General features: G+C 46.3%; 1 protein-coding gene across 1 annotated transcript in view; it reads right to left on the bottom strand.

Annotated features, from left to right (window-relative positions):
* The window catches only part of LOC144138099 (cytochrome P450 3A14-like), a 28,813-nt gene extending 16,384 nt beyond the window's left edge, over nt 1-12,429 (bottom strand). Inside the window, exons 1-6 of the mRNA XM_077670191.1 lie at nt 12,211-12,429; nt 8,703-8,799; nt 7,688-7,740; nt 3,650-3,746; nt 1,358-1,483; nt 386-623 (exon numbers count right to left, since the gene is read on the bottom strand). Of these exons, the coding sequence (XP_077526317.1) occupies nt 386-623; nt 1,358-1,483; nt 3,650-3,746; nt 7,688-7,740; nt 8,703-8,799; nt 12,211-12,302 (703 nt within the window). The 5' untranslated portion in view covers nt 12,303-12,429. The remainder of the gene's footprint in view (nt 1-385; nt 624-1,357; nt 1,484-3,649; nt 3,747-7,687; nt 7,741-8,702; nt 8,800-12,210) is intronic.
* Nucleotides 12,430-25,543: the final 13,114 nt, after the last annotated feature.

Genomic DNA, 25,543 nt, shown 5'->3' with positions numbered 1-25,543 from the left:
TGCGCTGGCCGCTCGGACTATTTCCACCAGGCTACTCTGGGAGGAGAGGTCGGAGAAACAAGAACATGTTTCCTTCAGCTGTACTATTCGCAATGACGAAGAAATGTCCTGTAACGAAAAGATACGGGGAATCGTTGTGCTTTGTTCTCACTGTAGATGGCCCTGCCCTGGCACATTCAGTCTTTCGCAATGCGTCACTGCTTCGAGCGGTGACAGCTTAAGAGCTTCTGCATACACAGCACCTGGTAGTCACTCCTGCTACGCCACATTGAACGAAATGGGTCATCCTGTGCCGGCCAGGGTTTCACAAGAAGTGCTCCGCATGTAAAATTAGATGGTCGGATACATGAAATAAATGAACGGGGAATGCCTTGGACATACTCACGTGTCACAAAGTGAACCCATCCCTTCATGACTCCGCGAAGAACTGCATGGGCCGTCTTCATGAAAGGGTGCATGAGATCCTTCTGGAAGCAGCAGTCGAAGCCGAAGCCAGCGCGAGTCATGTAGTCCATCGACAGAGCCTCGAAGGAACTGCGCATCAGCCACTCGCCACCGGCGTCTGCCTTCTGGTCGAGGAGTTTCATTAGAATGTCAGCTGTCTCCACTATATGTGGCATCATCTGAAAGTGTCGAAGGATATTCTCGTTATGCGTTCGGTGGCAGGAATATTTATCGGCCGAACAAGACGTTTGTTTTGGGCTATTCTACAAAAAATGTCCCTCAGGGCGACAACCGGCCGTCTTGATACATATAGTTTGTTTCAATTCACTGACAAGAACGATTAAAATCGCATGATTTATGGAAACTTGCTAGTATAAAGTGCAATAAAAAGTGGCACTTCTGTGGCGAATCTATTGCTGAGAAACAGAATCCCCGCTGTCTATTACGGTTGGCAGCAGGAAATAATTGGTGACGGTTCTTCGGAATGACCTTTTGCCTATGAGCTCTTCATTACTGCCATTGGTAGGGGACGCAGACTTACTAAAAATTGCCCACTAAAAGAAAAGCTGCGCTCGATGTCTACAGCAAACAAACATTCATATCCACAAAGATGAGGATCTACTAAGGTATTTTGTCAATACAAGCATATACAAACACACATAAAAATGACGATACTAAACAGAGGCAATATTCTCTCTGCCTCACCCATCGCCTCAAAACGCTAGAACAGTCTTGAGGGAATCTTGAGTAGATACGCTTTATTTGAAAGTGACCTCAATTCACCCTGTGGTGCGTAGATAAAGGAGCAGTGCTGATGACGATTGCTCCACCAATAAATGAGACTAGATGGCTTAACGTGGCACTGTCTTCACCTGCACTACTCGTTTTGTGGCTGCAGATTACAAGAGCGTACCTTTTTGAGCTTCTTGGATGTGAACACTTGCGAGATACAGCTCCGTATTCGTTTCCACTGCACTCCTCTCGCATGGAGCAGACCTTGTCCCAAGAGGCTGTGCTCTTGGTCCGTGCGCATGGTTATCTAGAACAAAACTAATTATCAAATCACGCACCATTTGCTCATCGTTAAACAAAAAAAAGAAACTTCAGCATAACAAATTTCACCCGGTTAGTTTTCTCTAATATTATTAAGACATCGTGTGAAGTCATTGTAGATTGTTTGTGTCAGCTCAAAGAAGTCTACCTGAGCAGTCTACCTTGCTCTGACAGGCATTTTCATTCTGCTTTTTATCTCGTTTCGCGGAAAGTATAACGTCTTGCGACTGAAACCATTGGGAGTGCCTGTAATGAATACATTCCCGATAATATCACGGCTTACTTTTTACAAACTTCTGCAAAAGTACCAGTAAGAGTTACCCCAAGCAAACTTCGCCATTTCAACCACGTAGTGGCGTTTCGGAGTAGTTTTTCCCCAAAAGCAAATACATAAGTGGAGGATCTAATAAAATACATAGATAAGGGGCACTGGGGCAGGAAGCCACGGTTTAACTTTGACAACATGGGGATTCCCATCGTGCATCGCAATCTCGGAACACAGGCCTTTATTTTTGTTTGTCGCCTCTATCAAAACACAGCCATCGTTGCCGGTAATCAAACCCACAACCGCGTACTCAGAAGCACAACGCTTTAGCCACTGTGCAACAGCGGCGGTTTCTCCGAAACGTACCCCTGGCGAATCTAGTTCGTTGCTCTAAAGAATTATTTTTTAATGTGTGAAATTCTTTCACCTGTGTGTAATTCATGTTTATTCGGCTCCTGTTGAAGTGTACACACATCAATAGGAATATCCGTGTTCGCGTTACGCCTATTCCTCCCACCTCACGATTTTTAACCCTCCTGCTCACTAATTGGGTGGTATTTTGAGAACAAAATACATTTTAAAATCATAAAGAATTCAGTGGAGTTTCTCATTAGCTGTGCCAGGCAGAAAAAATGACGTCGTGGCCCCCACGAATGTGAATGTGTAGCAAACAGGTATTCTTTATGTTTTATAACGAAATAAAAAATTTATCTCTGCAAACAATCAAATACAAATAGATTTGGATTGTAATTGAGGACAATCTATCTCTAATAAAATGCACACGAGGAGCTAAACGCAGAAAGACATCATCGGTAATTTCGTTTTGACATTGCCTGCCCATCAAACCCAACATGCGGTTTTCAGATAAAGCAATATGGTGCAATAGACCACTATTGTATTTTCTTTGCAAGGAAATATTCGTGATAGACTCGAACATGGGAACGAATAAGCCTATTCTGATTCAGGTGCTTGATATTATTGTCGCCGCATCAAGTTTAGCATTCCGAAATAATAAAAACGCTAATTCTCGAGATTTTATTCTTTCTAACCGGAATCCATCTGGCAACGCTTTTATAATACGCTGTACTATTACGAAATACCGCTGCCTTTTAGCAAAACCTTGCGTCAAAACATTCGAATGGCTGGACTAGACGGTCATTCTAAAAGAAAACTGCCGGGAACAGCAGTCATCCTCAAAGAAAATGTCCACAACATGCCCAGCAGAAAAATAAGACAACTTCCACAGGTCAATTTTAAACGACCTCCGTGAATGTTAGAAATAAACAGTCCCCGATCGACAATATTTGCAAGTTCAAGGTGCCGCTTTGTTGTATAACATAAAACCCTAATAGAAGTTTTACTTCCTCGAACTACAATACGGGGTACTCGTTTTAAGAACCACAGGCTCCAGGAGCCGAATGCATTTTTTTTATAATGCGCGATTGTCAACAGGGAAAGTACAAATAAATCCAGGCGTTTTAATAAATCCAAGGTGTGTCAAAGGTGCAGATATTTGAAAAAAAGTGACCAGTGACTTCATTGCCGGTTTTATCAGCTCGCCAGCTTGTAGAATTCCGAGCAATGGTCCCGTACATCACGGTAAATTGATTGATTATGAGGTTTTAGGCACCGAAGCTGGGCTACGAGATGCACCGGAGTGGAGGGCTTCGGATTAATTTTGACCATCTGGGAATTCTTAAACGTGCGCCGATATCTCTACATCCTGGTCAAATTTCGTCACTTAGCTGAAGGCTGATAATCTGCAACACATACACGCACCGAAACGTCTTTGCCCTGGACAAGCGTGTACAGCGTAGTGTTTTGATGTTGCTGTTGAAGTGCACGACAATGGGATTTAAATAGTTCAGCAAGAAAGTATATACTTACGGCCCTGTCAGCGAAGTTTTGGAAGTTCTTAATTAGGGTGAACGTCAGAAAGTCCAAGTCTTTGACCACAAGCATGGGGACATCACCGTTGTAAAACCTTTCACACAGCAGCAAAAAAAAGAAACGTCAATTTGACATCCAGATAACCACTACTTTGCCCCAATATACTTATTTATGTTTGCTCAGGTGTAATAATTTAGATTCAAAATATTTCTACGGTGCCTAAGCACCCCTCATGATGTATAGTGATTGAGACAGACTGTGTTCAATAGCCGATTATGCCCTCTCACTATCACCACAATCATTTCCTTTTGCGTATTTTTATTATCTTGCTTACTAAAACTCGGGGCTTACTAAAAACTCGGAGCGAAGAGGAGATTGAACCGGAACCTACTTTTTGCTACTCCCGTCATTGCTACTTCTGTAATTAGCGAGCCAAGATTACTCATGCAAGCCTCATTATGCGTCTCTAAACCACATTTCTATGTCGAAAGCTACACCTCATTCCCTAGGACCGTCTTTAGGCAGCTAGAGCCACTAAGCTGTGGTGGTGTTGAGGATGCAGCTAACCTCGCATTTCGAAGGACCCTGGTTCAAATCCCACCCAAGCCAAGATTGGCGTTTTTTTTTATCAATGCGAAAGGATTAAATGCCCCATTACGCGATAATCCCGCATCGGCGGTACGGAGGGATGATTCCAAAAACGCCTGGCTGCTCAAAGAGAATGAACGAAAAGAAATGGGGGTGAATTTGGGTCGGGGTTCGAACCCGGGACTTACAAAATACGAGTCGACCATGCATCCTTTGCAACACTGCCAAAACATCACCCGTTCCCTTTTCTGGTCGTTTTAGTTCTGTTTTTCGCATTAGCGACATCTTATTACTTATTATTACTTACTTATTACTTATTACTTACTACTCATTACTTATTTATTGCTTACTACCATTTGGTTACTTCCCACTCTGCTAAAATTCCGTGCCCTCCCCGGTGGATCGTTTATTGAACATGCAAAGGTTTTTGTTTTGCGGCTTACCCGGCAAGTGGTAGGGCGTACAAAAGTGCACCCAGAAAGGGCGAACGAGTTGCATACAGATTTCACCAAGGCGCCAAGAAGAACAATACCCTTTTCTTGGTTGAAATTACACAAATCAGAGCGATTTTTTAATGTAGATAGCTTAATAGCCAAAGAGTGGATATAGTTTCTCTACTAAACGCTTCATGAGCGCTTATATTAGGATAACTGCTGCTAACACTTTTGAATATGCATTGAACAGACAAAGAAACCTTTCGTCCGTAAACCCACATCCGTTCTTTCTTGAGGGCGGAGCTGCACACATTTCGCCACTGGTGCACTTGTGATCACTACTGACACTACCTTAATAGGTCGGGGCACTTGTAAGCAGGGTCGGAAAAATAAGTGCGCTGACAAACTACTGTTGCAGCGGATCAGTGAAACAGATTCGCAGCGGATCAGTGAAACAGATTCGCAGCGGATCAGTGAAACAGATTTGCAAGTACGGGTTGTTGAAACAGAACGAGATAAAAATGGGCACGCGCAGTTGCTGCTATCCTTCGCAACGTGGTAACTTCTTCCTGTTTCGCTTATCACTGGAAAGTAGTTCATTTGGGGTACATTGCAGGGGATGAGCACGAAAAAACTCCGTGACCAAAAAAAAAGAAATTTTTTGAGAGGGCTGGACGGACTGCAGATGGGTTCTATCTCAAATCGGCAAATTCATTTTGAAATGCAATAATGCGGCTTTCAGTGCTTGCGCAACATCATGTCTGCATTTTTTTCGCAATAAAAACTCTTCGCATTGTCGTAGCTTTGTTACTCTATCTCTAGTATTCTGAGAGTTCCCTCCACTCGACCTTCGAGAGAAGGAGATCCTTGAAATCTATTTATCCATGCATAAACATTGCGGAATCCTCCCCTCAGCTGAGCGGAGGGAGCAAATGTAGTAGAGGAGGGACTCAGAATTCGGCCTTATGGATAATTGTCGTCTTCAAGGTGCAGTGTACGTTTTCAATCTTCTCGTATGACTAAAGCAAAAATGTCTTCTTTTGACGGTAGAAAACGGTTAAAAGGATCTCCAAGACTAAGCCAGCATACTTGCATATTTCCATTTTGGCATAATGAGCTTTGCAGTGCGCTACGTCCTGAAATTGCTTTACTGCGCCGCCACTTTGCGCTTCCAACTGATTTCCACTGTTGGCTTCCCCATCACAGTTCGCAGTCGATCGCCGTGTACGTCGTCGCCAGGGAGTTCCGGCTCACGTATCTTGCGCGCATCCCGAACTTTTAGAGTGGAAGCTCGACTACGCCATGTCTGGCAAGGTCATTCATTGCGTCGCAATGACCTTGAGCCCCCGGAGTGCAAGCCTGATAGGTGTGACGTCACACCTTGTGACCGCCGCGGAGAGACATCACAAGTGCGCTCGCTGGGAACCTCACCGCTGCAGTGCCACGTGACTAGGTGAGCGTTCCACGGCTGCTTAGCTGGCGCTTGGTCGCTCAGCATCGCTGGATGGCGCACTGTTGGGACGTCTGTGCGTGCGTTTGGGCTTTCACTCATGATAATTAGGATTACAAGTGCTGAGCCACTTCAGTTTCAATATTTGATCCCGCTGCTTTGCCCATGCTCCGAACACTGCTCTCCCTACAGCTGTGGCGTACCTTTCAAGTTTTATTCACGTCGATGGCGAAATAACACAGCTCAGTCGTTTAAATAAGGACGAGCCTTTCGTCCAACAGAGTGTAATGCGACCATAACTGGCTTCACCTGCTTTCAATTTCTTTCGGGGCACATATTCTGCACATTCATGCGTCTTTGCATCTTCATTTCTGATAGACGTATGCCTTGAGGAAGCTATCTGCTTTCCCAGGCACACTTGTGGAGACGAAAATAAGCATTTCCTTGTGAATTAAACAAAGGATGAACGACCGTAGACAGACAAATGGGAGACTGGCACGAACATCCGCAGCATTTTAAATATATATTTACATTTGCAGGCATGGCTCGATTTCTTCAATCAGGCTTTCTTGTTGTTTAAATCCATCATGTCTTCTTTACAAGTGCTAACAGCAGGGATCTTAAAGGCTCACTTATGCGCTTTGTCTTGCTTTCAGTGGCATTTGCACAAGAAAGCGGCACGGTTGTTTACGCGCCGGTGTTTTGCTTCTTGCATGCAGTGTTATGAAGATTTTCCCACTACCTCCTCCCCCTTCCCTCCAAAAAAGGAGCATGCCGAACAGAGGCTTTTCGCTACACTGCATGCCCAGGCCTCTGTCTGTCGACTGGTGATCAAGGGCGGGTAATTTTCAAAGCGGGTAGTCTTTATTCGGTTACTAAAACCCAAAAATTGGGGTCTTTGTCCGTCTTTCAGTCCCTCTATTCAGCCACCTGGCCAAAAGTTTAAAAAAATAGAACCTAACGTTTGTGTAGGCAAAACATTTTCAAGCTGCGAAATCTGGTGGCAATGTTCATAATATTCAACAATGTTCTGCAAAAGGCAAACAATAATAAGCACATTTGAGGCAAACCCTATCTACAGAACTGGTGCGCGTAGTGTGCTTTGAGTTGAAAATTAACTTGTACTTGGCCTTTGCTATAGAAAATAAAAAAAAAACACGCATTGAAGACAATATTTCGAACTAAAAATACAAGAAGACCTCGCATGAGCCTGGACCTCTTGGCACTGTTCGATGTTCAACAGTAACAAAAGGTTCCAGTAGATGGCGCGAGGGGGAACGCGGGAAAATTGAACTGACTTTAGCAAACACCTCCGTGTTTATCCTGGGAGGGTAGAATGGTAGGGGAAGAATGTGGGGGTGGGCGGAGAGAGAATAGAGGTATTAGCGCGGCAGGGGCGTAGAAGACTATCGTCTTTCGAAGGCATTTGCAGCGAAGTAATCAGATACGCACCCAATTTTTTTTCCCGTTGTTGTTGCCGAAGTCGGCCGGCCGTATGTTGGGCCTCCGTAGTATGCAGTCAGCCCTTCATGTGACATTAACGCTATAAACGAGCCTACTCACCCGAACACGTCTCCATACTTCTCGCACCACTCGTCGAGCGCGTACACGATATCCTGCAAAAATGATTGCTCATTTGCCATTGCAACTGCATATTTCTAAGCGTTGCTTTAGTAAGGGGGGGATACGAAAATGAATAATAGGGGCTGAATTTTGAGTTGTGTCCTTTGCAAAAACGCGCGTTTCGCGTTCGTTTCAAGTTGTGACGTTGTCCTGGGCGCGTCACATCTCTTTCGCCTGCATTCAGCCTATCGGGGCTCGTTTGAAGCAGATATTTTGAAACGGGAAGGATTTAAATTATGCTGCGCAACCGGCAAAAAAGAAAAACAGAAACTGCAAGACAGGACTACGGAAGGAAAGAAACAGCGAAGCAAAGGAAAAAAAAGTGAAGAAGGAGCGAATCTGTTTAGAAACGAGGCCAGCCACCCCCCCCCTTCCCAAAAAAAAAAGAAAAAAAAAGAAAAAGAGGAAAAACCAGGAAAATATAAAGTACAAGTTTTGTGGCACATACACGTTAAGCAAAGTCAGGGAGTCCCATACCACACGAAATTTTCTGTGGTTCGCTATAAAGGGAAGAGAGCCCTACGAGCCCGCAAGTAATGTCGAAGAGTTACTCCATCATAAAAAAAAAAACACAAGGAAACGAACAAAAAAAAAGAAACAAAGGGATTTGACCAAATGTATGGGGAATTGGCCAATGCCGATGATGGGAAATAGCGATTCGCGTACTCCCCAAAGTGAAGACAATTTTCTGGGGACCTATGAACACTTTCTGGCACTTCTTTACCGTTATCTGCTAGCGCAAACATTGCAGTATTTCAATTTTATGTTCATCTCTTAATATGTTTTTGTGAAAGCCGTCCGCGTCCTCGCTGCCAAAAACTTGGTCTATCTATCTACCTCTCCTCAATTAAAGTACCCGCTCCGGGGGAAATGGACAGCGGCGACAGCTGCTACGATCAGGTAGTTTTCTAGTGCAGATAGAGGCAACTTGAAACACCTGCGTTTTCTTACTTACCTTGGCATGGTACTCGGTTAGATTTCCCCAGAGGAGACTCGGCTCGGGGCCAGGAATGCCGATTTCCTTGAAATAACTGTACGTTTTCTGCCTCCACCTGCGTCACAACATGCAGTTCCAAATGTCACTGATCCCAATCAAATGGCACAGTCCAGCGTTTTTGGGGCGACTCTGCCACTTTTGAGCACCGACCAGTAGCGGTGAGACTAGTTGAGCGACTAAGTTGAGGAAGGCCAAATCTTGACCATTAAGGGAACAAATATTGACGGCGTAGCTGCTTAGGGGCTCGCAATGTCCGGTGACGATGCCCGTGACGCCAGGCGAAGGCCGACGATGGCGCCACCGCCTCGACTGCCGTCCAGGCGGAGGTGCGCCGCTAGGCCAACAGATGGCGCCACCGCCTCGACAGCCGTCCAGTGCAACAGCTCAGCACGCGGCGCAAGCGCGACCGACTGCCTATATACCACATTATCGCGATTCTAAGTCACGCATTCATACATTCATACATAACATAGGTTTCAATGACCAAGTAAAATAGGCCAAGTCTTGCGCGGTTTCTGTCTCATCTCAATTACAGATTGAGAGCTACAGAGAATTTTAAATTATAGCTCTGGGGACGAAATTCTTATGCCACGCGTCTCTGTAGACAGATGCACGTTTTGTCGCAACAAAACCATGTACAGTCATAGGCAAATGAAATGCGAACCCGAAAATATGAACCAGAACACGAAAAATTTAAACATATACCATTGTAGGATCTCAACGAAGAGTCTTCGTTGAGATCCTACAATGGCGCGCTATTGGCCACATTCCCCAACTTTGTTTCTTTAAAGGAGCCGGAATGAAGAGAAAATACAACTTCGTTTAATTTGAAAGAACTAGGATTCAGTATCTCACTTAGCTCCATTACAGCCACAAAAGATGTTTTTTTACGAAAAAAAGCAAGAAGTATTTAAAAACTTTCAAATTTTGCGCTACAGTGACGTGTTATGAGCATGAATGAAGTCATACGGGCCAACAATAAAACATAATTTTCAGTGCGTTAACTGCACGTTAGCATTCAAGTGATGCGGTCAAATGGAACTAGAGGCCCCATTACAGACGTCCAGTCATATGTCGTCGCGACAGGTCAATTAGGCCGCCGCCAATCGCACAAACAAAGTTCCGTGACGTCATAGAAAAGTTGCGGGAAATTGGCTAGGGGGTCGCGACTGCTTCACACGTTTTCTTTAATATCTCCGTTATTTGTTCCAAGATTGTGATTGTAAGGGTTGCAGGCGCCAGCGACGCTTCAAAGTCAAAAGCGTGTGAAGCGGCGATTCCCTGAAGGGCGCCTGAAGGGCTTTCTGGCAGCCAGCCTGTCAACAGCAGGCGGCCTTTGGATCATGCCGCCTGCGTGGAGACGAATTGTCTTGAGCCTCAGCTGTGCTGTGGCGTTGTTTTGAGCGGCGAGTCGCAAAGCACAGTACGAGCGTGGGAAACCGCGGGTCGGATGCTCGATGAGCTTTTGCGTGGACGCGGTGGCGGTCGCTTCGGGGGCCGCCTGCGCGCGCGTTTAGCCAGAGGGACGGTTGTAAAACAAAGTGGCCCGACGCGCTTCTGATAACGGGGAGCAAGGGGCTGTCAACCGTGCTTTGTCGGCGGCCGATTGGGGCCGTAGTTGGGTCTTTGTTGGCCCGCGCGCACACTAAGGAGGTGCGAAGATGTTTCGTTGGGAATGCGACGCCGCGGGGACCGCGCGCCCCATATGGTTTCTGCCGAGGATTGCCTGTCAATGGCGGGGAACCGCGAGGGCGCGCTGCGTTCGTTAAGAGAAACGGATACGGGTCACCCCGCGTTTGTGTTGTCGGTCCAACTTTGGACAAGGCGTTATACGCGTAAAGTGCGGGCGTGGGAACGGGCAAGGGAGGCGGCGTGCCTAGAAGCTTGCCCCGGGCGCTTGCACGTGTTTCCTCCAAGGAGGTTGTTTTGGTTTCCTCGGATGTTTGAGTGTTTGTTGCATTTGCTTGGTTCGCTTTTGATCTCTTCCTTGTTTTTCTGGTGGGAGAGAGTGACCACCGTTTGAGGGTTACGGAGGGGCGTTGCCCGCCACGGTTTAGGCCCGGATTCACTAATCCATCCAATCAGGTCCCCAGAAGATACTGATTGGCCTGTGTATCGGGGGTGGGGCCTAAGTAACCCATCAAAACCACGAGACACGAGGTCTCGGGGTCGAATCCTCAGGGTTTAATGTGCTATGCACGGCCGGCGTATTGCCGGGCTAGCCAGGTCAGGCTAGGGAGGATCTCACCACTTGGGTAGTTTTAAGGTCAGGGTCCGTCGCTGACGGGGGTGCCGCGTGCACAAAGTTTTAGCTGACCTAGAACCCCATTTTATTTCTTACTTTGTTAACTCTATCTTCAGTTTGTCAATATTCTGTATATATCTTCTGTGTAAATATACAGTTTTGAAAACCCTCCATCAACCATCGTCGTCGTGCCATCAAGTGCCGCCACCATCAGGCACCAACGCAGATCATCATCCATCTTCAAGGAACAACATCGAACCTCTACATCATTTACTGTGATGATATTGGTATCATTGTTATCGGGACTAAGCAGTCTTACTAATAAACCCAACTTGTATTTTGTCTAAGCCACGCGTCATTTTGACCTGCATGGAAAGAAATTGTGCCGTTTCTGGGTTCTGGTTCATATTATCGTGTTCGATTTTCACTTGTCCCCGCCTGTACAGATTCACTGTGGAACAATGCAAGCGGACATTTTTTAGAGCATTGCAAAATATGCCAATGCATGTTGTTGTTTGGTTACACGAAGTTCCTGCAGAAAGCAAGCGACAACATGGAACGCATGATTCTAGAAGCATGCTTTGTTGACGGCCGCGTGTGTGCACCTTCGGTAGCTCTATAGGAAAAAGAAATAGCCTTTTACGCACTTGACATGAACTGTGATGCCACACGACTTGTAAACGATGGTATGTAAGCTGTGTCATTATTTTTCGATTAAAACTAGTTGGAAATTCGGCACCGCGTTGCTGTGCGTGTTCCTTCCTACCTCCTCATTTTTTTTGTGCCGCTGCTAACCACTAGTTTTGGAGTGAGGGAAACTTTCCTGAAGTGCTGCGCCTAGCATGCCTAACTTGAAACAATGATATAGCACCTGGCACATAAGTAGGCATGATACCTATCTAGCCATTCGACTTAATACCCTACTCTTAATCGTCTGGTAGTACAATGAGTGTTAAATGTATATTATATAAAACTCAGTTGGCATGTCTCGCCATTTACCAGACATAAGAGTCACCATCATGCTTGTGAAGGGAACAAACTTGGTCATTCCTCTATACTAGAAATGTTCTGAACGTATACTGTTAACGAGACGCATTTGCGTACATTTTACCCATGCAGGCTTGCAAGATTGCCCTACTAGGGTAATGTTGTACTTCTTTTTATATGTTCCAAAACCAAATCTGTATTTCTTTATGATAGGGAAATCAAAGATGCGCTCACCTGATGAGATTGAACAGTGCATACAACAGCAGGATGGAGCACACGGTATGAAATCCGATGTCAAAATTCAATAGTGACAGTAGCAAGCTCATGGTGAGAACTTTGCGCAAAATAGAACGGTTAGTTTTTTAACAGGAGTTGCTTAAAGCTCCACGGTCAGACGTTCTCTTCAGCGCACGGTCGCGTAGAATGACCCGCCACCTATATTGACGAGGACTGCCGTGCAACGCGGCGGCTGTTATCACAATTTCTAACGGATTCTTTTTCAGCGCTCTTGACCCAGCTCGACCTTCGACGTTATCTTTCGCCGATAGAGTGATGTAGACATTGTGCGTAGACTTACCGTAAACATTGAGTTCCATTCTTTGCGGTGACATCGCGGTGGCATGCGAGATGCTACCCATAAGCGGGGAATTATTTTCGTGCGACATACGTTTTAAGCGAGCATGCCAGCACTAAATCCCTAAAATACTAACAGACAATCAATGTGCAGTAATGTAAGACTTTTTAGGCAGTGAACGACTGCGCGAGTCGAAACCAAGTTAGACGTAGTTGACAGAAACGGTGAGCCAGCAGGGAAAACTATTTGTTTGGGTGGGATCGAAAAGTAGACGCACATCAACTGAAGATGAAGCACGCTTTGGTGGACGTGCAGTCAACCGGGACTTGGAAAGGGTTTTAAAAAATAAAACTTGCGCTAAGTTGACATTGACAACGACCCAGGACGGCGAGATAGGAGATGCACATATACGAAAGCGCAACTAACAACTGGCCTTATTTTCCGACACTATAAAAAAACATTGCAAACGTAAACATAGAAAGAAAGCACCCAAAGCCACCACACAAAGCCCTATCTAGCTGCCCTTCGTCTTCGTCAATGTCAACTTAGCGCAGCGTTTTACAAGCAGTAATGTACCAAGTAGCCCAGAAGCAAGCTCTTATTGGGAAAAACTTGTGGTATTGTTATTCATAACCGGCGAGTAACAGTATCCGAGGCTACCGATACTGGAAGTGCATCAGCCTTAACATAGCAGAAAATCTTGCGTGAAGAATTTAGGATGAAGTTAATCGTGGGACGACCTCATGAGGATTTGCAATAGGTGCGCGCTTAATTGTGTTAATTTTTATAACTAAGCAGGTCCAGATGTCGCATGATTGTTGTATGTATCGCCTACGGTCGCCTCTCGTTAATACGAAGACCACAGCGACCGCAAGAAAAAAAAAAAAAAACTTGCCCCAACCATGCTGTGGAGGTGGTTGGACTTGGAAGCTGTAATCAACCCTCACAACGGTTATCCATGCGGCTTCACTTAAATTCACACACGTGGCTCTAAAAAAAGTGAAACCAGAGACTCTGCCAGTGGTTACCTTGGATTCTAGGGGGAAGCGTCCCGAACGCAGCAGCGCCGCAAAAAAGAAAACGGAGACGAGCGTCTTTTGAAGAACGAGGAGGAGGGCGGCAGGCGTGGCTATGGCGTCCTCTCTCCCACTGCCTCCCACTCAATCTTGTTTCATGTCTCGCCTCCAAAAAGCGCCCTCCCCCTCCTCAGACACTGAATGTAAACCACCGTCTGTCTCCCCGCCTCCAGGTGGGGGCGTAGCTTAGTCGGCAATACGACGGGCTCTCGCTCCACTTCTCCTCGGGCCCAGGTTCAATCCCTGGCGGTGCCAGTAGTTTGTGTAGCCTGGGTGTAGCCAGTAGTCAATAGTAGCCTAAGATGTTTCTTTGTGTAGCCAGTAGTAGCCTGGACGTTTTCTGCTAACGCGGACACGAAAATTTCCCTGGCTAGTCAGAGGAATGCTGTGTCGCAGTAAAATCTTTGATTTTGCCGAACTTCCAAATTAACAAAGAGCACCATAACAGCATTGTTATCTGACCACAACACGCTTCCCTTCCTGATTCCGTTTATAATCTGGACTTTCGTTCCAAAGTCGAGCGTATGACACTGGCTGCCATGATAGTTGAAACTTATCCCTAAAATCGAAGTCTGAAGCGTCCACCTAAGAACTGCTCACAAGACGCTGTGCGCAACAACGAAAAAAAGGTTGAAAACGTCAAATGAGAGAGAGGTACACGTTTGCGTGGGGCTAAACTGGCCTGCCGCATTATCAACTGCGCGCTGCTCAGTTGCGATGGCGCCGACGTCAGTGGAGAACACGGCGCTGTTCTTGCGCTCGAAAATTTAAAATTTTATCGAGAAAGGATGGGCACCTTGATACTTCTTATTCGAAATGACTTCCGGTGAACCGGTGTAATGAATTTCAGCTTAGAATTTTCGAGCGATTTCTTCCATTGGATTGCATATGTAAAATTGCCCCGATCTGCACGTCGCTTCCAATCAATCGAAAATTTTAATTACGCGACTTCGAATTATCGAGAGACGACGGTATGCAGCTTGACCAGCATAAATTCCTGCTTTTGGATCTTTTTCAGTGTTACTCTGTGCTATGTGGAGGAGTAACACCTCAGGGTGAACTTCAATGCACTCTGAACTACGCAATCTCGCCCTCCTTTTATATACTGCTTTCAGATATTTCCAAATATCGAGAAGACGCCTCCTCTTAGCGCCGTTGCTGATCACGGAGGCCCTAAAGACGGCCCTGCACAGGAACATCCGCGTGGCGAGCCACGCATCCACCACGCCCCTCACTGCGCAGGCGTGGCTCGTGCTGACGTCACGCGTCCTTTTTTGTTCTCGGCTACAACCGTTCCCTCTACCCCTTTCGGTGCTCCAGCTGTACTATCCCTTTTTAATCGTCAGCTCGTTCGCTAAGTGCAAACGTGCAGGCTTTAGACACTTTGGGGGATTCATACACTGTCGCATATTTTTTGTCGTACACTCTCTCAGTGCTTGTGCATTAAAGGTACGTACGTAATAAGTGAAACAGTTATTGACTCTGGACCAAAAGCGCGGGGAAAGGTTGTTCCCGCGCACTCTGTGGCGATGCTTGATCGCAATTCACAGGACGTCTTTACAATAAGGCTGTATATGGCGTGAGCTTGGTGTATTTTAAAGCGAAAGCTTTCTTAGTGGGATTGAGGGCGTCCTGTCAAAAAACGAATGCATTTCCACATAGACCGTTTGGTCGACCGAATAGCTCTAATAATGTCTGCAGGCACACGCCGCGTGCGTGAAACCATTCTGTCAAAACGGGCACCTGAACATCGCGAAAAATGGACGCTTCTATACTCAGTAACAAGTTAAGAACGGCAACGGAAATTGTCGCTGTGCCTCGTCACCGCAGCCGGACGGTGCTCCGCACGGCGCAAGTAGTGCGTTAGTGGGAATACTTTGAACATGGCGGGAGCCGTTTCCGTGATTTGCTCGACTTTATCTGCTTATAAACTACCTCAGTAATGACAAACACACTACCTAAGAAAAGGCAGACGATATCACGTATTCATATCAATCTTCTTTCAAAATGCGAGCGCCCGCTGACATCCGGGTCCGTCGCTTAGGCGGAGTGATACTGTACATGAGCTATTGTCATTCTTAACTTGTTCCCGAGTATAAATAAGACAATACACTCATCGATCACGGAGAAGGAGTACAAAAGTGTATACCTCTGTCTCATATACCGCGTGTTGTTTTCATTTAGATTGTCCGTAGATGTGTTTGCTTAGTGCGCGAAAAAACGTCGCATGAGCTTTTAGCTTGCGATTTGAGTCTTTGAAGGTTTGACGATCGATTGGACGCACTTTCCTTGTATTGGACGAAGCTTTCACGCTTCTCAAATTTATTTAGGAAGGGCTGGTAAAGCTTTTGTTTTCCTTCAACAAAAACCCTTTCGTTTCACGCACTCCAACTACGTGCGGGGTTAATTTCCTGCGTCTTGCCCTTTGGCGTGACGCTCTTATTTAACCGTAACACTGACAATAGTAGTTCTCTTTAGGAAAGTCATTTCACGTGAGGGTTACTTGTGATAGGTCACATGGAAACCTTAGTGACACTGGCAGAACGCCAGCTCTGATGAACAATAATCAGTGTTCTTTGTTGGGTGTGCGCTTTCAAGTAGTTCACCAGAGGGCTAAAGCTTCCAGGTACTTACTTAGCTCAAATATAATTTCCGACTTTAAAGCAGCTCGCACTAAATTATCGGTCTATCTGTAAACAAAAACAAAACCTTGCGCGCACGTTTTCATGCTTTAGGATCTTTTCATGACCAATTACGCGCCTTAATTTTTTTTTGACCAGCGCAATAACAAACCCGCACAGTAGTCTCCACAGCATTTCATTTGTGCATAAAGGAGACAAAAATTAAAGCGGGCAGCATAAAGTAAATTTTTTTCCCGCGACGTCTCTTCTGTGCATAAAATAAACCCAATTAGAGCAGGCCGAATAAAGTATTTTATGGCAAAAACAGGAGCAGCGGAATTAAGTATAATATGAGTAACCGTTGGAGATATAATCAATCAATCAATCAATCAATCAATCAATCAATCAATCAATCAATCAATCAATCAATCAATCAATCAATCAATCAATCAATCAAGTTTTTATTGTACATACATAAATACACATGCATGGTGCTGTAAGGAAACTAGCATCCCATATCAGAGAACAAATTTGGGAGGAGCAGATCATAGCTCCAATCAATACGTGAACTTGGGTTGGACATGTAATTCTTGGGACTGACCACCCGCCGGTGGACCATCAGGGTAGGACCATAAGGATCAGGGCCGATTTCTACACCGCTGCCAAGATGCGGGACTAAAAGTAGAGGAAGAGCGTTAACTCGACAGAGACGAAATGAGAAAATTCTGAGAATTAATAATTAGAAATAGAAAAAGATAGGCTAGGACATCGCAAGACAGGAATGACTGGAGGAACATGGAAGAGGCCTTCGTCCCGCAGTCCATACAGCCGGACGGTTATGATGATGATTATGATGATGATGACGGCGATGACGATGACGCGAGCAAGATCCTCTGTGCAACTGAAAGGTCCCCTCAGTCGACATAGAGCAGCGCCTCGTGTGTTGACACGATGTAATCGGCCCGCTCAAGCCATTGTCTGCGGAGTTTTTTCGTGTACACAAAAGGAGGCACAATGCGCGAAACTCGGTAAACACTCCATGCACTGCGAAAACAACCCTGGTTATCGTTTAAGTAGCCAGAAGAGGTTCATTTCGGTTCACTGTCGCCGCTGTTGAAAGAGAAAATTCTGTTCACAGCGGAGGTAAACTTGGTTGAAATGGAGACTACATCACATTGTCTCAGTTCTTCGTTCCTTGCCTTGAGAGCTCCCTTGAAGGGGGCTGCAAAATAAAGCATCGAAGCCAACTCGCATAAGCAGTTAGACGACTGGAGGGCCTTTTAGAGCTCCCGCTGTGCTTGTGACCGAATTAAGGCAAAATATAGCTCCGAAGCTACCTCACATAAGCAGTTAGACCACTGGAGGGCCTTTTGGAGTCCCTGCTGTGCGAGTGATCGAGCGGCTCGCGACCGAATGAAGGACATAAGGGATTTAGATCGGCGCCACTTCGAGCCGGTTCCTCTCCCGAGTTTCCATAATGGACCTGTGTCCTGAGTACGGTCACACGTTCCTGGTGTGATCGAAAATCACGCGTCTACAGTATGGAAAGCCTGCGGACAAGGTGGTGGTAACACGCATTTATTTAATGTACAAGGAATACAAAGACGCCATGTTACCATGTTACGCTTTGCCGAATTTTGGTGTCTAGGGGAGAGGGATTAGGTAATGGGAGTTGGGGAAAAAGTAGGATACATCCAATGGTACATCCAATTGGGTGTGATATTAAAGGAAATGGTGAAGGACAAAGAAGGGTGCAAGGTGGCCGTGGTTCTCCTAGCTTGATGCAGAGGCCTGCTGATATCAGAGTGTCATAATCATCATAATCACATAATCAATCAATCAATCAATCAATCAATCAACCTTTATTTTTGGTGCCCAGGAACAACCCTAGGGTCTTGGTACTGGTACACCATATACAAGCATTCATAAAAACAAACTAAAATCAAGACAACACAACACAGAAAACCGTATATATGAAAGAAACAATAAGATAAAAATAGTTACAGAGATCCCAGAAAGCAAAACAGCAAAACAGAAAAAAAAAAAAAGGAAGCCTAGTGTTAGAAGCCATGACACCCGGCCAGCAAAACGTTGAAGGCACGTGAAAAATTGAAAATATACAAGCAAATACTCAATGCACATGACGGAGATAGATTATACACATAAAACAAAGGTTTTGTAACAAAATGTCAGGAAGTTTCAAAATGGAAAAACGAAGTTCAGCGTTGCAAGCACTGACACTTAAACCGACAGAAATTCAAGCAACACAAAATCAGGACAAGTGAAAAACAAACAAGCAAGATGATTATTTGCATAAAATAAATACGGAACAGAAATACGGCACATAAATGACATAAAGGCACTTAAGTTACAACAGTTTTCAATTCATTAGAGAACAAAGACAAAGAGCTCTGGAATATATCAAGACGATCGGAATATTCATTATATGCACATTGTATTCTGCAGATGGACGAGCATCGTTTACTTAAAGCATCTGTTCTGAAAGTTCGAAATCTTCGGAAAAGTTTGTTCGGCAAGTTGACATTGATAAGTGCAACCAAGTCATCACACAAAATATCACCATGAAGAAGTTTATAAAGAAAGATAATGTCAGCTCTCATTCGTCGACACCAAAGGGAAGGAATACTTTTGAGACAAGACGTGCTGCCGTTTGCGTCTTCTTGTACATGACGGAAACGGTGCCTAAAGATAGAAAGGAACTTATTTTGAACCCTTTCGATGCGGTCACTATTGGACTTGCAAGTTCCATTCCAAACAACAGAACCGTATTCGAGAAGAGGTAAGCAGAGAGCCGAATACAACTTTAAGAAAGGAAGAGGACTTTTAAACTCTCTAGAATACCTGCAAACAGCACCCAGACATCGAAGAGAGCGTCCGGTAATTTGTGTAACGTGGGAAGAGAAAGTCAGTGAAGAATCAAATAGTACTCCCAAGTCCCGAATTTCGGTCTCCCTCGGCAGTGCAGTGCTTGCTATTTTATAGGAGTATTGCAGCTGTTGAGTTTTCCTCCTATAGGAAACAACTTTCGTTTTTGAGGGGTTCAAAATTAAGTCGTTTTTGGTGCACCAACGATGGAATGACACGATATCAGCCTGAAGAGAATTACAGTCCTGAACATTACGCACTTCTCTGAAGATTTTCACATCATCAGCATACAACAAAAAAGAAGAATTTTTAATGGCAGAAGCAACATCGTTAATGAAAATGGAAAAAAGAAGGGGGCCCAGAACGGAGCCCTGGGGTACACCACTGGTTGCTTTGTAATAATAATAATAATAATAATAATAATAATAATAATAATAATAATAATAATAATAATAATAATAACAACAACAACAACAACAATAATAATCATCATAATCATCATACCCACGCCCACTGCAGGTGAAAGGCCTCTCGCATGGACCTCCAATTATCCCGGTCCTGTGCTAACTGCGACCAATTAGGGAGCTTTAGCAGAGCAAAGAACCGGTCGCGGTGCGGTACCCGGTACGTGAACGGCGCTACTGCGCGGGCGCAGAGACAGAAAAACTGGTCGTGCGCATGCGCAGGTGTAAGGGCACTATTCTGTACCAATTCTCCGCTCTGCATAACTCTCTATTGGCCGCTGCTGAGCCTGTCGCGGAGATGCGGAGACGTGTCGGCCGTTCCCGACTTAGCCCAGCGTGGCATTGTTTCAGGCTCACGACAGCGGAAGCAAAAAAAAAAAAAAAAAACGAGACAGCCCTGGTCTTGCGGAGAAAATCACCCTACCGGGACACTAAGGAAAGCGCGAAGGTAACGACAGTAACAACGCTGCCGACCGATGAGGGCAGTTCTGTAGTCAGTACTGAACACAGCCTGCCACCTAGGCAACCACGAAATGACATCCCGGTATTTACTACATCACGGCCAAACCACAATGAAGTGCGAAAAAATTAAAGCAGTTACACCCAACGTGATAGCTTTCAAGTGCGGGGCAGTGACTCGCCGGAGGGGCGGGGGCGGCCTCTCTCGGCTAATTTCAAGAGCGGGAACTGCAGCCCCTGAAAAGGCATATAAAGAGACACTGGAAGAGTTAAACTTAATCTCTTGTAGTTATTGCGGTAATTCATGATGTCCTACTTATTTTATATTGTTGTGTACTTACCTGCGGCCTAGCAACGTCAGCCTCCATGGCAACGGCGCACCACAAAGATCCCCCCAAGCATTTTTCACATGAGTAAAATGTGCCCCTGTGGCGCAACGAGATTTATATTAATTTCGTAACGCGAGGGACACATTTTCGATCCCGACCAGGGGAATCGGTGATCTTTTCTGAGCTTCTGTTTGGGTGCGTGACGCCGCGTGACTATGGTGGCTAGATACCGTGACCCCTGACGAGCTATGACGACAAGCCGGGAATTTATAAAGTGCTTTAGCACTTAAAAGGGCGAGGACGTCAAGCACCTTCTGGCCCACCCGGCCGCCGAGTTTGAGGAGAGAGGGTTGTCGGTAACTCCAACTCCCCTCAGCCATTTGGCCTGCCAAAAAATCTGTGAGGCATCTCGGTGGTCACTGTCGGCAAATTTCCCACGAGTGATGGCACGGCAGAAAGATGGTACGCTCAAAATAGCAAATAACCGAGATACATTAACCATGGTATTCTGAACACCTTCTCCACTCGAGCCTCCAGTCGGGAAGATTCTTGAAATAGATTTTCGCATCTAAACGCATTGATGTATCCCCCACTCAACCGAGTCGAGGGAATACGCGGAGTGGAGTACAGACTGAGCATACGGCCATAAGAGTGGCTACATATAGTGTCAGTAGGTAAGGCATTCGAGTTCCGCTACTGAGCCACGGAAGTCTGCAATGGCAACCATTTTGTTGTTCATCAGTGTTGCGAGATTGCCGCATCCACTGCCTCGCCGTCAACTTCGACTAGGTCGTTTGTTGATAAGACTACGTCAGATGCAGAAAAACGGCATCCTTGGACACACTTATGCTGCTGAAATGCTGCCACACGCGTTATCTTTGATTCGCATTCGGAACGACGTCAGTCGCGCGCAGCCGCAAAACAGGGAGGACAAGCTAGGCCTACCAGAGTTGCCCGACGAAAACGCGTAAACAACAAAATGGCGGCGCCAATGAACCTTCGCAGTGTAAACAAATGCACTGGATGAGAACTGACCTATGATCACAGCGGCGGCAAGGAACAAGTGGAGATAAGAGTGCCGATACTCTGTATCCTTATCTAGTGGCACTAGTTACGTATAAATGCGGAAGCATTTCAGTGGTGTCGCTGAAGTGGACTCTGTTGGATCTGTTACATATAAAAGGTCCATCATGTAATAGATCCAATAGAACGTGTGACAGTGTCCACGCTGTCACACGTTCACTGCAAGCATATTGAGAAGCATATTGAATGCGAGCAATACTTCCCCGAAACGGCGTTGTCCCCGGCTGAGGTGACCTCTTCCACTCACGTGCCGTCACACGCACATGGCGCAGCTTCTACCGATCACGTGATATGGCGTCAGCGCCGCACGTGCTGGACTTTTTCTCCGCCCAAGACAAAGTGATGGTTTGTTGTCGTGGTAACTGCCTCGGCTCCCAATCTAGATACTCCGCTTCGATTACCACGCGAACTACGATATACCGAATTTGGTTTTCAAATTAATTTACTTTATCAAAATTGCCCCGCATGCGCACCTTGTCGCGAATCCCAACATTTTGTAAGTCTTTTTTTTTCTTTGCAGTTGGGGACACTTTCTATACCGGGAAACGGCAACGCCGGTTTTGCGCACAACGAGGCACTTATCCCGTCGCATTAATACACAAAGGTGGCGAGGCATTAAATGTGTGCGTGTCTTTCGTCAGGATGACCATCGATCAAGACAATAAACGAGTTCATACCTTTGCTCAAAATCCTGTGACACATGTGTCGCTTACTAAACTGCTTTGCTCGTCATTCACCTTCGTGGAATTGAATGTTTAATAATTTTGTTTCTCTCTTCACTGTCCACAAACCAGTTTGATTTGTCATATTTGATTTTAATAATCCCTGAAACAGGAATTTAATATGCTGTGCCAAGGAATGTAAACAAGTGTCACAATAAGCAGACATACGAAAAGCTGGAAATGTACTGCATGGGTTGGACGAGGCGTAATTTAGTACCGCAAGGAATGTGCTCAAAAATGGCGGCGGCTTAGCTGAGATAACCTTGGATATGCAATGCAAAAGCTTGGTTTAGTCTGGCTGAGTATTGGTTTCGCTTGGTTAACCTTTGATGTCGCTCAATTGCCTGCCACGGCTCAAAGCCGTTCGGTCCCGTGCAACGCTCACAGAAGGACGCCCGGTGTAAGTGGCGTTTACCAGGGCGAACGCGGCGAACACGGTGTTCATTCACGGCGAACGCGCCGTTCCTCTTCTCCGGGCGGGAGACGAGTCACGTAACCCGAGACGACCCAGAGGCGCATGCATGGGAGGATGCGGGGGTGGTCGGCTACCGATCAGCGGATCGGCGACAGCGACGGCGGCGACCGCCGCTCACGCTGAGCAGAACAACTAAATTGTCACCCTACGTATATTCCTCGGCCGCTGCCAATGTCAACACCCGGTGCGATAGAAAAGTTTCTCCAACGGAAGGACGATCTGCGTCGCGCCACACGTGCCCTCATCCCACCGTGTGGAACGGACCTCCCCGGTAGACTTGATCGCTGGGAAGAGATTTTGCTGCGCAGATGTCACGCGTCACCTCGGTAGAAGAATGGGCTCCGGACACAAAGGATCAAGCTGAGACGATACTTTAAGGTTTGCAAAGGTATTGCGAACGTAAAACAAAAGGACAATAAAAGTGATGGAAATACCCCTCATACAGAAAAAACCCTAAATAGCTTTGGTCCCGTAGATACTCGAGCAGGGACCAAAGCTGTGAGACGACAGGTCTCTTACGTTCCCGATGAAAACGGGACAGTCACAGAGTCGCGACGTGGATCAGTGATTTTGGAGTTTGCGAATGACTCCCCCTTGCCTAAGCGGGCATACCTTGGGTTTTGTAGCTACCCCATACAGGAATTTATGGGCGCAGCTACGCAGTGCTTTAAATGCCAACGACACGGGCACATTGCCAAGCACTGTAATGGTCCTGTGCGGTGCAAAGTTTGTGCTGGTTCACATTCCCACAAGGACTGCACATCACGGTCCCATCCGCGATGCGCCAATTGTGATGGCTCGCACCCGGCATCGTACGGATCATGTCCAAAGAAAAAGCTGCCACCCTCGCTCGGGCCATACAGCAAGTGCAAGGCACAAATCCCAGGCGCCAGGATCCACCCCCTAACCCGGAAATGGTATTCACGCCAACCAACGCCCTCCAGGCAGATGAGTCTACGCAAACCAAAACGGCAGCACCTAACAAGTCAACCAACTGTCCCCAAACAGACATGACGTCGCAAATCAAGACGCCCCCTAACAAGTCCTACGCAATGTCTGTTCAAGAGAATCACAAGTCGCTGCCGCCAAAATACAACCAATGCAAGCCCACAGCTCACCCTGAGCATGCCAGCACCTCCCAGACCTCGCGACCACGGAACACCCATCTAAACAAGTCCAGCAGCTTCACCACTGCTGACCTCGGACAGGTTCTGATACCTATGCTCTTCGCCGCTATCAAGGCAATTCTTCGTGCGCTTCCGTCTTCCGGAAGCCTCCCCGAGGTCGAAGCTGTCTTGGCTTTGGAGCCATTGGTGAACGCCTCATACCCAACGCTGCAAAGTTCATCGGGAGGCAAGTCATGACAACTCAAGCTGCAGGACCCGGATTGCCACTTCACAATCATTACAGGAACTCTACCATTTTCCAGTGGAATGCGCGTGGCTTGCGTTCAAAGCTTGCGGACTTTCGCTATCTTGTGAACACTTACCGCTTTCCTTTCATTACCATCTCTGAATCGCGTGTGGGTGAGGAGTTTCGAATAAGTGGCTACCAAATACTGCATTCGCGGCGATTTAACAAACCAAGTAGACTATTTGTGGCCTTTCGAGACGACATGCCATTCGTTGAAACTGCCGTCACACCACATGATACAAACGAATATGTTTGTGGCACTACTATTATCGGCCGCCAACCTTTCACTTTTATATCCGCCTACCTCGAACCAGGCGCTGTTTTCGACGCTTCACGGTTAGACAATCTTATTAGGACTACTTCGGCACCCCACATAATTTGTGGTGATTTCAATGCCCATAATATACTATGGGGGAGCACGCACACAAACGCAAGAGGGAGGAAACTGGCTGATCTGTTCATTAGCCATGGTGTTGAGCCATTGAATGACGGCAGTATAACTTACCTCAAGTCCCCGAACGTCACCAGCTGCATTGACCTTCATGCGTTTCATCTCAGTTTGCTGGGCGGTTTACATGGATCACTGACATAGAAACAAGAGGAAGTGATCATTACCCAATTTTGATAACCGCCCTTGACGCTTCGCAATCAAGGCGCCTTGAGAAGGTGAGCAGCACGAACTGGGACGCATTTACTAGCGCTACTAGTAGATGTGTGACAGCTCAGACTGGTGACGGCGAACTTGTCGACACGATTGCATCTTGTTTGCGGGAAACGACCCGCAGCCTAAGCAAGCGCCGCGATATACCAAAAAATGATCCCGAGTATCAAAGGCTGTGTGCGATACGAAGACGAGCGGAGCGAAAGGCTTTGCGAACCAAAAGTATGGAAGACTTGCGAGCTTCCCGACGAGCGCAAAGACATGTAAGGCGCCACCTAAACAAGCTACGTCAGCAACGTTGGAGGAGCTTCTGTGCTTCGTTGAATGCGAGGCAACCTTTGACACGCATATGGCGTGTTTTTAATGGAATGCGCAAACGCAGCCAGCAACTACATCCATTAACTGCCCTCTCGCTGCACGAGCACGCACCCTTAAAAGAAGTCTCCTAAGAATATTGCAGACTTCTCTCAACGTCATCAACGCCTTCACCACGACTTATGCGTGTGTCTTGCTCTACGTACTCTGGAGTGTCGGAACCAGCCCTTGACCTTCCTTTTACAATTGAAGAGCTTTCTTCGGCCATCTTCGATGTGAATAAGCGCTCCACACCAGGCCATGACGGCGTCAGCTATGAGGCCATAGCTCATCTGTCACGGCCTTCTCAGCTGCGCCTTTTGGAATTTTATAATTCAATATGGCAAAGAGGGAAAGTGCCTCCGGAGTGGAAGCTTGCAAAAATAATACCACTTTTAAAACCTTGGAAAGCGCCAACAAGTTACGCATCTTTCCGGCCTATTGCTTTGC

Source organism: Haemaphysalis longicornis, unplaced genomic scaffold, assembly GCF_048455015.1.
Source record: "Haemaphysalis longicornis isolate Haplotype H1 unplaced genomic scaffold, Haemaphysalis longicornis Haplotype H1 scaffold_5, whole genome shotgun sequence".
Classification (NCBI taxonomy): domain Eukaryota; kingdom Metazoa; phylum Arthropoda; class Arachnida; order Ixodida; family Ixodidae; genus Haemaphysalis; species Haemaphysalis longicornis.
Note: the sequence above shows the minus strand (reverse complement) of the source record. Positions and strands in the feature narration are given on the sequence as shown.